Below are 16,125 nucleotides of genomic sequence, written 5' to 3' on the forward strand. Positions count from 1 at the left end.
CACACTTCCGGCCTGCGCCGCACTTCCCGGCCAGCTTAGCGCTCCTCGTGACTCCGCGGGCCAGCGCAACCTCTGGGAAGCCGGGAGTGTGTGACTCTCTGGGAAGCGTTTCCCACCAAGTACGCGCACCAGATTCCCCCTTCCAGTGAAGGCGGCGTCCAGGCTTCAGCCTCGTCCGGACTGCACTTCCCCGGCGCCGGCCAGGCCCACGCCGCCCGGAGATGGGCCACACTTCCCGGCATGCCCTGGTTGCCCGGGGCTCGGCCTTGACCGTCCGCCGCTCTTCGGATCCCGGGTGGAGGGTTCCGGGCTTGCAGCGGCCTAGGAGGGAGCGCGACTATCCCCTTCCTGCCTGCGCCCCCACTTCTGCCCCCTGCGTGTCCCCCTCGGCATTCCTCTTGACTGGGAGGCAGAGTGGCACAGAGGCTCCTGATTCTCGTTCTTACTTACTAGCAGAGCCTCATTTTCTTTACCTGCGAAATGGGGATTCAGGGAGCTCTGGCTGCCGTGAAAAGCATGGGCTGTCTCAGGACCCAGCTCCTCCAGTCATAAGTAGGCACATGCCCCCAAACTGCCAAGCGCGAGCTGCCTCTGACCTCTGAAGCATCACTTGCCATCTCAAACCCTTGGCACGTGCTATCCCTTCTACCTGGAGTGCGCTTCTTTCAAAATCCAGATCCAAGACTCTGGTTAGAGAAGCTTTCCCTAACCCCAGGGCCAGAATCAGTTGCTACCTCCGCTGAGTGCTCATAGGCCAAACTGGTGTGGCACTGAGCATTGTGTGGTTGTGCTTTCTCCCTCATGAGTGAGTGTCTGTCCAATTACAATGGAAGTCACACAGATCTGCAAATGTGTGCGTTTTAATTTTAAGATAATATCTAATATGTTGCCGGGTCCTGCAGGGGACCAGTATCAAGAGAGGGAGAAGAGGATAGGCCTGTTCTGCCTCCATTGCCAGCCTTCAGTGGCAGCTGAGGCCTTGCGGAGGGGGTAAGCATCTCCTGGAGGTAGCAGAAGCCTCTCTGGAGGTGAACCAGGCAACCGAAGGCAAGCACTGGGAAGGCTCAGGTTCTGCCCTGGGGAATCCTGGGAAATGGAAGGTTGGCACCTGCCCCCAGAGCTTGGCCTCTTTCCCTGGTGCCCAAGCGTGCCTGCCCAAGTCTGCTGCATGCGAGCTCAGGATCCTTTCCCTGTGAGCCAGGACATGTCGCCGGTCCTGCAGGAATGAGGGGAGGAGGAGTCAGGGTAGAAGACAGCAGGTTACCCGCTCGGCACCATGAACAGGTGATCCCTGAGGACAGCAGGGGCCCCGCTCTGTGCCAGGTCCTGGTGCCCAGCAGGAATGGGTACTTGGGCAGAGAGGGGAAGTCCATGGGGTACAGGCTCTGGACTGAGATGGGAAAGGCTCAGAATGGTCAACAGGAAGGACAGAGGACCACGTACTTGCTGTGCAGCACAAACAGCCTTTTCGAAGGCGAGAGAGAGAGAGAAGGCCAGGGAGAGAGTATGTCATTTATCATGTTCCCGCTTGGTTCTCTATTGTTTCCAGCCTGAGGCCTACCCCTGTACCGTGGCCTCCAAGCTTTCCCCAGTCCCTGGGCAGGGGAGGGAGCCTCTCTGTAGGCAGTTCGAGCCCACAGGGTGACTCCCATTGGCACCATCCTGGGGTGAGGTGTCCCCCAGACACCAAACAACCACCCAACATCTCTGTGCAGGGTGTCCCCAGAGGCATAACTATCTGCCTTCTCCCCGCCCCCCAGCTTCTGCCAGTCCCAACACAACCAAATCCAGCTGGGTGTCCCAGACCAGGTGACTGCCCAAGCAGTGGCTTTGACCAAGGGTTTCGACCCCTCCCCATAGCACTGGCCCTGCCCTGGGACACAGCCTCTTTCCCTTCTTCTTTCTCCCCAAGAGCACAAATAACCAGCCCATTCGTAAACCACAACCCTTGTCCCACACCACCCCATAGTCCTGATGCCCCATAGACTGATGTGGACCAAGAATAGGGGGAGGGCTCTGTAGGGCTACAGGAGTGGATGGCTACCAAGGGCCAGTCCCTTGGGGGACCTCCCCCCCCCCACAACCAGACCTCTGAAGCCCACACTCACTCCACCTCCCGCTTTCGGATGGCACGGCCGGAGGCTAGCACCTCAGCTACCTTGGAGACAATAGGATCGTAATTCATGCTGGCCACAGCAATCACCTCATCGCCTCTGCAGGGACAGAGTAACTGAGCCTGAGGACTGCCCAGCAGTAACCTTCCTTCTTGGAGACCCTGACGCACTCCTCTTCAGCTGGGGCCCAGAGAGGGATCTTACCCAGGGCAACAGGAATATCCTGAGCACCCAGCGCTCCTTGCTTTGCTTGGCCCAACATGGGCTTGGGGATCCTGCCAGAGGCCATGGAGGCTCCAGCCTTCCTCCTCAGTGGAGTTCAGGGCTGAGCTCCCGTCCTGGGATCACCACTCTCTACCTGTGTGACCTCCCTCGGTGTAAAGTGGGAGTCAACAACACCCACCTGAAAGAGTGTCCTGAAGATAAAATGTCCTGCCTCAATGCGTGGCTGTTGGGCTTAATACTACCCCGCCTCCTCACTTGTCCTTGGAGGGTCTCCCGCCTAGCTGCCTCCCTTGGCCGCTCGGTCCACTTTTCAGGTATGTCCCCTCCCCTGGAGCAGAGCTCCTCTGGGATGAGCTCCCCTTCCCGACCGAGCTCCCGCTGCTTCGCGCCGCGTTCCACCCCGTTGCTCTCACTTGGTGTAAAAAGCCACGAACTTGAGCTCTTCCAGATCCCCCTGGATGATGACGTCGTCGAAGCCTTCTCCGTACCCTGTGGGCCGAACAGGAGAGGATGGGGCTCCGCCAGGTCAGCGCCCTGTGCCCTCCTAAATCCTCCCTGAACCCCCCGCCAGGCCCCGCTCCCTTTGTCCTTTTAGGTGGTCCTTAGTGCCGCCCCCAACCAGTTTTTGCTCTTCCTACTGCGGACGTGGCCACGTCCCTCTAGGATGCTCATAGCCCCGCCCTAGCCTCCAAGCTCCACCCCTGCACTCCGCTAACACCTTAGCCACACCCCTAAATGCTCTTGGCCCCGCCCCTGTCAGGCGCCCCTCCGTTACCCGCGTAGCGCAGGCTCTTGCCGAACATCGCTGTCCACAGGTAGGGCACGGTGTTGATCTCCGCTTCCTGCGCCAGCATGTTCTGGGCCGCCACCCGCCCTGTAGGACCCAGGGTGGTGAGAGCCCCGACCCTAGCCCTCCCCACCCCTATGCTGCCTGCCAGAGCTCTCTGGGGACCTCTGACATGTGGGGCTACTCCCCCTCCTTCTCCTCCCCAGAGGTCAAGTAATGCATCATTGCTCAGCCCACTGCCCACCCTCGATTGCAGCTGATCGGTGCAGAGGGGACACCTGGCTCAAAGCCAGTCACTCAGTCACTCAGATGGCTTCTCAGAGAATTTGGATGAAGTGCCCCAGATCTGGAAGGTCTGCTTCCTGGGGCTGTGGGGTTGTGGGGTTGCCCACCGTTTCAGGTGGGCACACAACTAATCAGACACATCAGGTATGAAGAGGAGGGCAGGAGAATGGGGCCCAAGTACCCGGGGAAGCAGGGATGACAGCCACACCTAGGGCCCCAGAGAATAGCATGCGTGGCTTCCCAGTTCATATGAGGCCCCCCTGGACCTGGTAGTTGGATGTCTGTGAGAGTCTCCTAGACCCTCCCAGTTAAACCTTAATTATACTTGGCCTTTGGTTCCTTAAAACCAGCAACAACTTTAGGCATTGGACCTGAACAGAAATTGGTCCAGGAATGGGATTTCTGGCAGCAGATGCTCAGATAATGTGAAGCCAGGGAGGAGAGGTCAGTGAGGGGAGTCTGCTGGTCCTCCCCATGAGGCAGCCAACTTGCTGGCATGTACATCTTAGGGACCCAGACCAGGTATGCACAGTAAGTGAGGCTTCAGGCCTTGGTGACCACCAAGTGTTTGGGGGGGAGGGCACTCAGTTCCCCACTAAGCCCAGTTTCCAGGCCCAGGTGGCTGCCTCCCAAGGGCCAGCATGAAGCAACTGGGTTCACAGAACCAGTCGAGTGGCCCAAAGGAGACAGAAACATTGAATGGGAAGGTGGCCCATATCCTACTAAATCCCTTTCTCTCCCTGGGTGACTGCACAGGTTAGTGAGGATAAAAGGGAAAGGAGAGGCTGGTGGAAGGATGGGGTGGGTGGGACACTGTGGCTAGCTGGAGGGGGTGTCCTGAGGGCACGGGGGCGGGGGGAATGTCTATGGATGGGCCACAGGGCTTGCTGTGTCAGCCAGCTGGTCAGACAGGCCACCACCGAACCTTGAAAGGCTACCCAGAGACCAGGACCCAAGGCCAACAACTGGGGGGTGGGCCTGGGGGAGGCTGTCCCAGGGTCTCAGCCTCCGGGCCCCCATCCTGCCAGGGGGCTGATCATACCCTGGGCATGAGCCATCTGCCAGTGTGGGATATTCACTTTCCGATTGTTCCTCCAGGCCAGGGGGAAAGTGACAGCATCACCAGCTGCAAACACGCCTGGGACGTTGGTCTGCATCATCTGTGGGGAGAGGCCCCAGGGCTCTGTGGGTGGGACAGGGGCCTTGGCCTGGACCTGCCACCACCCCCAGCCCAGCACCCTGCCCGCCCCGCCCAGCCCCACCTTGTTGACAGGGATGAAGCCTCGGGAATCCAGATTGATGCTGCTCTGCCTCAGGAAGCCCGTAGCGGGCACCGCACCTGACAGGACAGGGGCCACCATGTCCATTCCCTGGTCCCTCCCTTCTCCCGCTTCACTGTCCTCCATGACCCACACCCTTCCCTCGCCGTGGTCCAGCCCCAGACCTATCGTCCAATGGGCTGCCCGCCCTGCCGCCTTATGTGTCCTTGTCCCCTCTGCGTGGACCTCCCCCCCCGGCAGACTGCCATGCCTCCCACCCAGCCTCAGCTATCACCTCCTCTGAGAGACTCCACGAAGCCCCCCGGAAGGGGGGATTGGCATGCCAAACCTCCCCAGCTCCTATGCTGCCACCTCCCAGCTCTGTCCCTCCCCAGACTGGCACCTCAACTGGAGCAGGGCCCAGTTAGAGGCTTGTTTCTGTCCTGCAGCCCCCGTGGGGCAGGCCGTGGAGGTATCTGTGGGCAGTGGTCATTGGGAACGTCCTCCGTGCCAAGCCCTGACTACATGTGCGACACCCACTCCCCGGCAGCCCTGCAAAGTGGGAACTGTTGGGGGGGCCATTTTGTAGATGTGGAGACTGAGGCTCAGGGAGGGGAAGGGCCTGGCCCAAGGCCACTCTGGAGCATGTGCAGGTGCTCGCTGACACCCGCCTGCCCACCCACTCACCGATGCCCACAACGCAGACGTCAGCCCGCACAACCTTGCTGCTCTTCAGCACGACCTCCTTCAGCTGTGGGGAGGGGGCGTGGGTGAACAGGTCAGCCCAGCTCCTGGGAACAGGGGGGAGGGAGGGGGGAAGAAGGGCCCACCTTTCCCTCCTGGGCCCGCAGCTCGGACACCTCTGTCTGCATGTAGAACTTGACACGGTTGTTCTCAAACATCTGTCAGGGCAGGTGGGCAAGAAGGCCATGGAAGAGAGCATGGCCAGGGGCCTGGGCTGGGTGCCTGGGGTTCCAAGGGCCTGGGTGCCGGGGTGGGCTCACCTTCATGAGGGCACGACCGACACGTTCCCCCAAAAATCTCCTGAAGGGTGTCTCCTCCAGCTCCACCACGGACACTGAGTGGGCCTTTTCAGTCAGATAGGCGGCCACCTCCATCCCTGGAGCCAGGGTGGTGGATGGCAGGCTGGCACCCTGCACCTCCCAGGGCCACTAGTGCCCCGGGACCAGCCGTCACAGACCATCACCCCCACCAGCCCTGGCTGCTCACCCAGGAAGCCAGCTCCCACGACCACCGCGTTGCGGCCCCGGGCCAGCCTCACCACACGATTGGCATCTTCAGGGGTCCGGATGGTGAACACATTCTCCACCTCTTTGCCTTTGCAGCTCAGCGTCTTAGGGCTGAGTCGTGGCCAGCATCAGTGAGGGGCTCCCGGCACCCCAAGCCCTCCCATCCCGGCTGGTGCCCTGCCAAGCGTCCAGCAGGGGACAACGGGGAGACAGCCCCCCACCTGCTCCCTGGTGCGAGCAGCAGCTTGCTGTACTCCAGCTTGAAGCCGTCCTTGAACACGACCTTCTTGTTTCTCACGTCCACTGTGACCACCTGTAACCCCACCGGCCAGAGTGTGGGCCTGGGTGTGGACTTGAACCGGGCTGCCCCTCCCAGCTCCTGCCAGACCCTCTGAGCACAAGGTTCCACAGGGGCTGGTCCTGCCACCTGGGTGGTCCTTCCCCCTGGCTTCTCTTTACACTTCAGATACCACCTTCCCCTCAAAGCCATCTTTACGGCTCTCCCGTCCCAGCCCTGAGCAGATCTCTGCATGTGCCCGGGAAGAAGATCCAGTGCTGTCGTCCAGGCCTGGGGCGCCCCAGGGGTGCCTGGACAGCAGGGCCAAAAGGGCAGGAACCCCCCCCCCGCCAAACCTCCAGGGGCCCACATGGCCTCACATCACTTGTGGTTCCCACTAAGCCTTCCCAGGTTTATTTCCTAGCCTTGGCCCGGTACCTGGGCCTCGGTGAGCACCTCGATGCCATAGGCTCGGAAGAACTCCTTGGGCCTCAGGGCCAGCTGCTCAGGCTGGGCGTCCAGGGACTGCAGGAGATAGCTATCTTGAGATAAGGCCAGGTGGCCATTGTTCCATTTTGCAACAGAGGACCTGAGGCCTAGGGAGGGTAGGGCTGGGCCCCATCACAAAGGGGCTGCGGGATAGAAGTCAACAAGCCCGCATCTTTCTGGGGTACCACAGATAGGACGGGCACGAGCAGAGAGGGCAGCCGGCCGGACCCCCAAGGGGCAACAAGCAGGATGCTGAGAGGGCCTGACTGTGCCCAGGAGGCTAGGGGTCTGGGCCCTGCCTGGGCCCTATTTGCCCCTCCTCCCACCTTGCTGAGCTTAGGTCGGTCATAGGGGAGGTGCCGGTCCAGCGTGCACAAGACGATCCTGTCTGAGAACCCCTCCTGCCGCAGTGTCTCCGCACACACTAAGCCAGCCGCACCTGAGGGGAGGGTGCTGGGGGTCAGGGACCACCTCTCCCCCACCCCACCCTGCCCCTCATAACCCCACCACCAACCTGCGCCTACAATGAGCACGTTGGTGCTGCTGCTGTGGCCAGCACTCGGAGAGATACACTTGGCCATCACCTTGGTTCTTCGCTGTAGCTGCAAGGCCTGGGGGTGGCCGGAGAGCAGAAGGCAGCTGGGAGCTGGAGTCGTGGACATCCTCCCTATGCCATCATCCCAGCAGGCCAGGTCCTGCTGCTGCTGTCCAGCCCCATCCCCACCATGTAGCCTTTTACTCTGTTCCCCAGCCTCAGGGCCTTTGCACATGCTGATCCCTGGGCCAAGATGCTCTCCTCACTTCTCCCTTTTGCCTGAGCCCCAAGCCACACCCTCACCTGTTTGCTGGCCCGGACGTACACCTTCTCCTTCTCAATCTTCACCTGCAAGGGCTGTGTTGCTCAGGACCAGGTTTTGGGGTACTCCATCCCCCGCCCTGCACTCCCAGGCGCCCACCCCACTGCCCGCCTGGCCCCACCTGGAATTTGTGCAGACTGTCCAGGCCAGGGAAGTCCTCCAGGTCACCGGTGCTGATGTTGAAACAGGCACCATGCCAGGGGCAGCGCACCCGGCCACGGGACAGCACGCCTGGGGGAGGGCAGTGCTGGGCTGGGGCCACCAGCAACAGCCCCTCTCCCCTGTGTCCCAGCAGTTGCTGGCTCTTCCCCACAGCCCGGGAGACCCCACCGATAGATGAGACCTTGAGGGTCCAAGGAGGGCCCAAGCACCCTTCAGGGAGGTCCCACCCCACCTCCTGCGTGTCCTGGGACAGCTCACCTTTCACCAGGGGCGCGCCATAGTGCGGACACTTGTGGCCCAGAGCGTGGAACTCCCCGTTGTCCTTCACCAGCAACACCTTCCCCCAGCCCAGCTCCACTTCCCTCATCCTGGGGAGGGGCTGCACTCAGACCTCTGGTGGGCACCCTTTCCCAGAGTCCAGCTTTCTGGGGAGCAGGCCCAGACCGGAAGAGGCCACAGTGGTGGGGGCTGGTGCGGGCGCCGGTCAGGACCCCTTCCAGGCCTCCCAGCCCACCCCATCCAAGGCCTGCACCTTGCCTTCCCATCTCGGGCCCTCGGACGGCCCCCCGCCTCCCCCAGGCCCAGCACTCACTGGCCATTCTCTAGGTCCTTGACATGGCAGACGGCAGCCTCCACACAGTCCTGAGCGCTGGGATAGGGGTGAGGGGCGGGCAGGCGCTCGTCGGCATGGAAGTGGCGGGCTGTGCCGTTACCCTGGTAGGCTCGGGGGCTGCCCTTCCCACCGGCCAACAGCTCCTCCTTGCCCCGCTCCTTTTCGGGCAGCACCACCTCGATCTTGAGCTCCACTGTGGGCCGGCAGCGCATCACTGTGAGCCCCCCAGCCCGGTCCACTCCCTTCCCCACCCCACCAGCTCTGGCACTGGCCCTCTGAGTGAGTTCTCCTCCGTGCCTCCACCTTTCCAGAAAGCCCCCTGCACCATCAGCAGAGAGCCTTAAAACAGGGGAGAAGCAGAACAGAGGCAGCAGGAGGGTGACTACATCTCTGCATGTTTTCTTTTTCAGTAACAAATGAGTGGGGGGGGGGGCACTTCGACCCTGACATTGCCTTTTCTCCAAGAATCTATGTGGGGGAAAGAACCCTGGCGCCCTGAGCCCTGCTCGGACTCCAACAGCATGGTCCCTGATGGCAGGGACATCCATGAAGGAGCAGGGTACGCGTAGAGTCTGACTCAAGTGAGAACAGGGAGTCCAAACCTGGGTGCGGCTCATTTCCCGGCCAGTGAATCTGGGTGACGGCAAACAGACAGTCTGTTGTTCTGTTTGCAACTTTCCCATAGGTTTGAGGGGTTTTTTTTTATTATTAAAAAAAAATGTATACAATATATTTTCAACTTCTTAAAACAGCTATGCTCACCAATTTAAGAATCCATCATTTGCCAAGCCCTGGGTTTTCAATGTTTTCATGTGCAGGGGTCTGGGGCCTTGGCCATGAACCCCACCTGAAGGGGAAGGTGCAGAGGGGGCGCAGGGCCCACCTCTCGAAGCCTCCACACAGAAGACACTTCTCCAGAGTGCCCATGGGGCCCACTCTAGCAGGCAGTTAGCCAGAGACTGTCGTTTTTGTCTTTATATTTTTCTGCATTTTCTACATTCCCTACAATGTGCCTGGGGTGTTTTTCTAATTAGAAGGGAACAATAAACAGAATTTTTAGCAGCGATAATCCGGCCTCCTGGGCTGAGTGATGGACACTAAGCCCCTGGCACAGCATGGGCCCAGTGAGGAAGCAGGAGGTGCCTCTCCCAACTCCCAAGGCACCGGAGCCTCCAGGCCTCTCCCCATTTCACCTCTGATCCCCTCCACCCCAGACCTGACCCTCCAGAAACAGAGAACATGGAGTCATACCTCTGGGCCTCTGCCTATGCGGTTCCCTTGGCCTGCCATCCTTCCCAGCCCTGGCTCACTCCTGCCCATCCACCTGGACAGCTCAGGTGCTGCCTCCTCCAGCTGCCCATTCCCGGCATGTGCCTCATCTTGTGCCATGCTAATCTCCCACCCTGGCCTGGCCTGGAGCCTGGGAAGGCAGGCCCGCACCCCCTGATCCTCAAGTCCCAGCCCTTAGCCTCGCCCAGGCACGGCAGGGGGCAGGGGTGAAGGTCGGCTCCATGATTCCAGCTGGGCAGGAAGGGCCTCAGAGCCCACCACCATGCTGAAGCTGTTGCGTCAGGTTGGGAGGGGGTGTTGAGGGTGGGGTAGGTTCTTTGCCTTCATTTTCCGTACTTTATGTAATGGTGTTAGAATGTTTTGAGAAGAATTCAAAAGGAAAATACTCCCAACTCAGCTGACACCAGCTATGTGAACTGTAGAGAGGAAACTCACAGGAACAGCCTGGCAGGGGCCCAGTTAACAGCCAAGCCAGACTGTTTGCATCCTCCACCTCCTTCCAGAAGGCTCCAAGGAGCTCGCTGATGCAGTCTTAACAGGAAGCCATTAAGTCAGATGCAACAGTGGAAAGGTGGATGGAGAGGGGTTCTCTGCTGATCCACAGAGCCAGATGAACCCTAGCCCCATGATTCCCAGGAGCCCATGTCACCATGGGCCCCTGCCTTCTCCCCTTTGGACCTCAGATGCCTTCACTATAAAACAGAGAGAACAGTGCCTACCTCTTTGGTGATAGTGAATGCCGAAGGATTTAATATATGTAACTCAGAGTAGAAGCTCAACAGATGAAGCTGGGTAGTAGCATTTTATTGGTTAGCTCTGAGCCTCCTGGCAGCCATGGCAAAAAGGGAAGGCCTTTAAGTGGCACCTGTGGCCTAATCAAAGGCAAGCGACTAGATGCCAAGAGAGCTGCCAGGGTCTGGCCCGGAACGCTTCTTACCACAAACACAGAGCCAGTGGAACATGGGGAGTGAGCTCAGGAATGTGTGCTGATGTGCTCCAAGCCAGAGTCAAGCAAGATAGAAGGTAAAGAGTTCACACAAAGAGCTTTGGCTTGCTCTGGTCTCCCTGTAGCCCCTCTTGACCCCAGCTGAACTTTTATGGCGCAAATGTTCCCACTCACACACCCTGAAATTCCCTGAACCTCACCCTTGACCTGCCCAGTGTGGGTGCCTGGGGCCTAAGCTCCTGCCTTCCTGTCATAGCCCTACAGGGGAGTCCTGAAAGCAGGGAGCCTACCTCCCAAAAGAGGGGATAATAATGTTCTGCCCATGCCTCCTTCCTGTGTGCCAGGCCCTGTACTAAGCACAACAATGCGCATGGGACTGGGGTGGGGGGCAAAATTGTTAGCCCCACTTATACATGAAAACACAGAGGCTCAGAGAGGTGAAGTCAGCCGCCCGAGGCCACACAGCCAGAAGGGGGCAGGGCTGGATTTGGGCTCAAGAACGCAAGTTCTTACCACTGCCTCTGGGGCGGTGAGAGCTGCCAACTCCTGACCTGAGAGCTGGGGGCCAAGGGTCTCAGGCAGGCCAGCCTGTTGAGGTCCCTTAAAGGAAGCTGCAGGTGGTATCCTCTGCTCTTGGCCTCCCCAGACGAGCTAGCATTTTCCTGCCCACTTCTGGTGCGGGGGAAGGCTGAGGTCAAGACAATGGCCATCACTTGCCCAAGTCATACGTGGAGCCAGGAAGGGTGGCGGGATCGGGCCCAGGGCTGGGTACCCACACCATGGGCCTGGGGGGAGGGACAGCTGGCCCCCGAGGCAGGTGCGGGGCGTTCCCTCTGCCTGGCAGGGCATTAAAGGTCTCCTCTTGCCCCCAAGTTCTCCCTCAGACCCAGGAAAAGGAGAAAAGGCTCATGTGTTCCAAGGTAATGGAGCTGATGGGTATCAGGTATAAGGGGAGCTGGCCGGGGCAGGGTGGCCCGGGTGGCAGGTGGGCGGGGCACTGACTGGGCACTAGAGAGGCCTCTCTGGGCCTCCATTTCTTCATCTGTGACATGCCTCCATTCTTTTGCCTTCCTGAGGGTTGCGAAGAGAGAAGAGGGAAAATAGGGGCTGGAGAGAGAGCCCAACAGACAGAAGTCTCCATGGAGAGCAGACCCAGGCCTCCCTCAGCACCCGGGAGGCCCCCACCTGCGGCTGGAGCCGCTTGGGCCAGGCAGGGCAGGATTTCCTGCACAAATGGGGAAACTCGGCCCAAAGGTCACACAGGGCATCAGAAGAGGTGAAGAGGGCTGTGATCTGTCCACTCCACCCTCATGGCAGCTTCGAGAGGCCAGGCTCATTTTGTAGAGAGGGAAGGGAACTGAGGCTCAGAGGGGTAACTGGCATGCCCTGGGTCACCCAGTGGCTGAGGGTGTTCCCAGAGTCCCCCTTCCCCAGCCCTAAGGGGAAGGCCCCCCTCCGCCCTATCCTGGAGCCGGAAGAACCCTAACTTCTACTTTCTGAGAAAGGTTCAGCTACTATTCCCACCAGAAGCACCCAAAGCCCCCAGTAAAGAGGGGGACCCATTGGAGGGGGGCCAAGAGAATGCTCCAGGCCCCCCACCCCCTCCTGCCTGCAGGGAATTAACATTCAGAGCAGGCTGCCGCCCAGCCTGACCTACTTCAGAGGCAGAGGGGGGAGGGGGAGGAGGAAGGTGGCTGGAGGAGGGAGGGAGGGGGGAGGGAGGGAGGGAGGGAGGGAGGAGAGAATGAGGCAAGGAGGGGGAGGTACCTGGCTTGGGCTTGGAGAAGCACCCACCCATGGCGAGTGACCCACAGATGAATGGGGGGCAGATACACAGATGGTAGGCTGTGGGAGGCCTAGGGTGCCCCCGGCAGTGGGGCTGGACGCCCCAGGGCCCTTAGAGATTCTGGAGCTGCCATCCCGGCTGGAGCTGCCACCAGGACCTGCAGGAGAGACAAGGGGCGTCTGTAGGGACCAGGGCTTTGATGGGGGTTGTGGGGAGAGATACAGAGAGATAGAGACAGACTGGGTGGGGGTGGGGGTGGGGCTTCCGGAAGATGCACACATTTGAGCTGGGAGCCACTGCATGTAGGGGACCCTGGGAGGCACCTCCCTTTTGAGGCCCTCCAGGCTCCCTACCCTCACTCTCCCCTCCCATTTTTACCTGTGGGCTGTGCCTACTGCCTAGGGGGCCCTCTGCTCCGGACCTCAGCCTCTCTTTTAGGTCCAGCCCCACAGCTGCCTTGTGGGGTAAATCCTGATTTCTGCAGCCCACTGGAAAGCCAGCAGCCTGGGAGCTCTGGGACCCTCCATTCTTCAGGGAGGCCACCATGCCTGGGATCCAAACCCAGGTCCCCTCAGGCAGATCAGAGCCCTCCTGATCCTGGGGTTTCTCCTTCCTACAATGGGGGTGACATTTAGTTCTCCTGGGCTCTGGCCCCCACTCTGGCTGGCAGCCCCTGGATACGCACCTCCTCCAGGGGCAACCACTGCTTCTTCCTCCCAGACCAGCAGTGGATGGAGGCTTCCCAGCCCTGGAAGGCCGGGCAGAGGGGGCAGGGGTCCAAGAGGCCGCTCAGCCTCCACCCCTCCTCCCAGTGTGAGTGGGGCCAGGAGAGGCTAGGGGGTGGGGTGGGGTGGGGCTGGGCCAGTCCGCTGGTCCCCAGGGAAACCCAGCTCCATGGTGAACAGGAGTGGGCGGCCAGCCCAGGCCTGATGAAGTTGGGGGAAAGGGAGGCCAGGCACACAGCCCATGCCCAACAGCCATGAGCTCCCACCCTGTACACAGCGCCCCACTTCACAAATGCCCTCCAGGCCTGTGGTGCTGAGATCACATCCAACAGCAGATGGAGAAACTGAGAGGCCAAGGGCTTGCCAAGGTCAAGCAGCAGGAAGGGTGCTTCCTACCTTCCAGGTGACCTCCTACCTCCCTCCCCCCTTGGTTAGTTTCAAGATGGGCAGGGACCCAGGAAGCCCCCATATCACCCTGCAAGCCACAGAGCTGGGGGAGAGGTCACCAGATCAGCAAAGAGATCCCTGCAGCCAAAGAGTCCTCAAGGCCACAGGGTGTGGGCCTTCCGGAAGATAAAGCTTACAGACTCAACTTTGGAAGGCCTGGGACAAAGGTGTGGCTGGCCTGTTTACATATGACCTCCCCCCAGATCCCACTGTCATCCCCCCTGTGTCCCCTGGAGGTTCTCCCTGAAGTCTAACTTGAGGTGGGGCTGAGGCCTACTTGGTCTTGCCCAGATCCCAGCAAGGGCTTTGAGTGGGTGCCTGAGCGCAAGGGGGCCAAGAAGACAGGAGGAAAAGTTGGGGAGGGCCATCTACCGCCTGGCATCTGATCTTAACTGTGCTAGAGGCACCCATTACAGTTCAGGAGGCAGTGACAGCCAAAGGCCAACTGGGCATACCGATACTCCTTCCCCACTCATCACCAAGGCAGATCTGTAAGACTTGGCCACCCCTGCCCTGCCTGGCCCCTACCTGGGCACAAGGGGGCCCTCCCCAGATCCCGGCTTCTCCTCCGGCTCAGCCCTGCCCACCTCCTTCCTGCCTGGCCTCAGGCTTCACCTGCTGGGCCACAGATGTCTGAAAATGTGGGACCCCCACTTGCTGTCCAGTCCCTGTCTGGGCGGTTTCTCCCTTCCCAGGTGCCCAGGGGTCCTAGACCCTCCAGGGCCTTGGACCTGGAAAGAGATTTGCTGGAGATTGAACCTTCTCCAGGCCTACTGTGTGCAGGCGGTCTTGGAGCCCTGTTGCCTCAAAGGCAAAGATTCTTGACTGTGGACCAGCTGGAGGCGCCCCCAAGATTTTGTAGAGTGCTGTCCCTCGCCCACAAGCGACCCAGTGCTGAAAAGTTGTAACAGTGCCCAAGTGCTATCGACCCACCAGGAACCTGTGTCGTGATTCATGGGGACAACGTCTCCCCAGGCCAGTGCAGCCTGGGCAGAAACGGGGGGGGGGGGGTGCTGTCCAGTTGGGGCCCTCAGAGGCTTCCAGCCTTCCTCGGAATGGCAATCAAGTTTGAGGGGTGTCCGCCCTCACCTGCTCCCCCGCGGGGCTCAGGCGCAAGCCTCCCGCGCACCCTCCCTGCCTTTGCACGTGCAGTCCCCTCTATCTGGGAAGACCTTTCCAGCGGCCTTCCCGCTCGTCCAGGTGTCCTCACCAAACCGGGCGGCCCCGGAAGGGGGACCGGCACACAGTAGGGCGCCAGGGCGAGCGGGGAAGGGCCCGGGCCGAGGAGGGGAGAAGGAAGAGAGGCGCTTCGGCCCCCAGCTTGTCTCTCTCCCCCTCCGGCTGCCTACCCCAGCCCCCATCGCGCTGGCCCCGGGTCCGAGACCTGCGAGCGCGCCCGCTGGCCCGGGGCACGGAGGCAGCGGGGCCGGGAACCGGCAGCCGAGGGGGGTGGCGGGGTCAGGGGCCGGGGGTCCTGGGGGCTGGGGTCCCCGGGGCGGGCGCTCACCTGGGCTCGGCGCGGGCCTCCGCTCTGGAGCCGCTCGGGGCCGCGGCCGCGGGGGGGGGGGGGGGGGGGGGAGGAGCGGGCGGGGGCGGGGCCGGCGCTGCGGCGACACTGCAGCCGGAGAGCCCGCGGCGCCCAGCACCGCCCCGCCGGGTCCCTGCTGGTAGATGGGGGTCGGTCCCGGGTCAGGGGCCGGGCCGGTGGCCTCGGAGTCCGCATGCGGGTCGCGGGGTGTGGGGGAGGCATTCGGGGGCCCTTCTAGTCGTGGACGCCCCCAGCGGGGTCTGGGTTCCCGGGGATCCTCTGGACCCTAGAGGTGCGCCAAGCTGGGCTGCGCACCGGGTCTGATTCTTGTTCCTGTTCTTTCTTTCCGAAGTCTTCGAATCCTGGGCGGCGGAGTGACGTGGGGGGTGGGAATTGAATCATCCGGAGTAACCTCTCCAAGAAGGAAAACCCGAATCACTGGCTACTGCCCCATAGGTACCTTGACTCCTTTTGGGGTGTCAGTCTCCTCCGTCTCCTAGCTCCGTCTCCTAGCTCCCTCCCCTCTCCCCACACTTCATAAGGTCTATCTTAAATTATATTTTATTACATGTTCTTTTTCCCACCTGTCATTATAACAGAACTTCCTGGGTCCCTCTAAATCATGATGCACGCTGGTGTTGTGTCCCCTTTTCCAGGAAGCCCTCCCTGACCAGTCTTCCTGGACTGAGAGTTGATCAGGCCCCAATACCCTGTCTCCTGGTTACCTCGAGTTTCACTGTCCTGATTGTCCTGATCTTTGCATTGTGTTCAGGTAGAGCTTGTACCTGCAGCAAACCGGGATCCAGTGAGTAGGTGGAAAATGAATGAAAGACACTTTCCAGGGAAGCGATGTCACATCTATCATCAAACACATCAGAGCCCACCAACTCTGTCCTATTAGTGCTCCTTTGGCAGCTCCTGTTGGCTTCTCTTTTTTACCACTTCTCCCCTTTCTGGGCCTAACTCTCCTGTAAAGATGACAAAAAAGACAGCAGTGAGAGTCACCTGCACCAGGGAGATCCGGCCTTCAGAGGAAGTCCTTTATGACCCACCCTTCCCAGGGGGGCAAACACAACTCCCCCTCA

General features: G+C 60.6%; 1 protein-coding gene across 7 annotated transcripts; it reads right to left on the minus strand.

The window, feature by feature from the left end:
- Positions 1 to 121: 121 nt before the first annotated feature.
- On the minus strand, positions 122 to 15,074 carry AIFM3 (AIF family member 3). Of its 7 annotated transcripts, XM_073889619.1 has the most exons (21): positions 15,020 to 15,074; positions 12,322 to 12,497; positions 8,298 to 8,511; positions 7,964 to 8,073; positions 7,665 to 7,774; positions 7,525 to 7,569; positions 7,201 to 7,297; positions 7,013 to 7,125; positions 6,636 to 6,722; positions 6,142 to 6,233; positions 5,901 to 6,031; positions 5,675 to 5,790; positions 5,501 to 5,572; positions 5,358 to 5,421; positions 4,674 to 4,750; positions 4,454 to 4,571; positions 3,115 to 3,213; positions 2,753 to 2,828; positions 2,109 to 2,213; positions 1,444 to 1,464; positions 122 to 1,216 (listed from the first exon to the last, which is right to left on the minus strand). In XM_073889619.1, exons 2-21 carry the CDS (start codon positions 12,350 to 12,352, stop codon positions 1,177 to 1,179), a joined length of 1,818 nt encoding a protein of 605 aa, XP_073745720.1. In that variant the 5' UTR covers positions 12,353 to 12,497; positions 15,020 to 15,074; the 3' UTR covers positions 122 to 1,176. The 7 variants fall into 7 exon arrangements, with proteins under 7 accessions (XP_073745720.1, XP_073745721.1, XP_025713114.1 ...); XM_073889620.1 differs by lacking the exon at positions 2,109 to 2,213; XM_025857329.2 differs by lacking the exon at positions 1,444 to 1,464.
- Positions 15,075 to 16,125: the final 1,051 nt, after the last annotated feature.

This window comes from Callorhinus ursinus, unplaced genomic scaffold (genome assembly GCF_003265705.2).
Source record: "Callorhinus ursinus isolate GAN/ISIS: 27379988/994484 unplaced genomic scaffold, GSC_fseal_2.0 scaffold110, whole genome shotgun sequence".
Classification (NCBI taxonomy): Eukaryota; Metazoa; Chordata; class Mammalia; order Carnivora; family Otariidae; genus Callorhinus; species Callorhinus ursinus.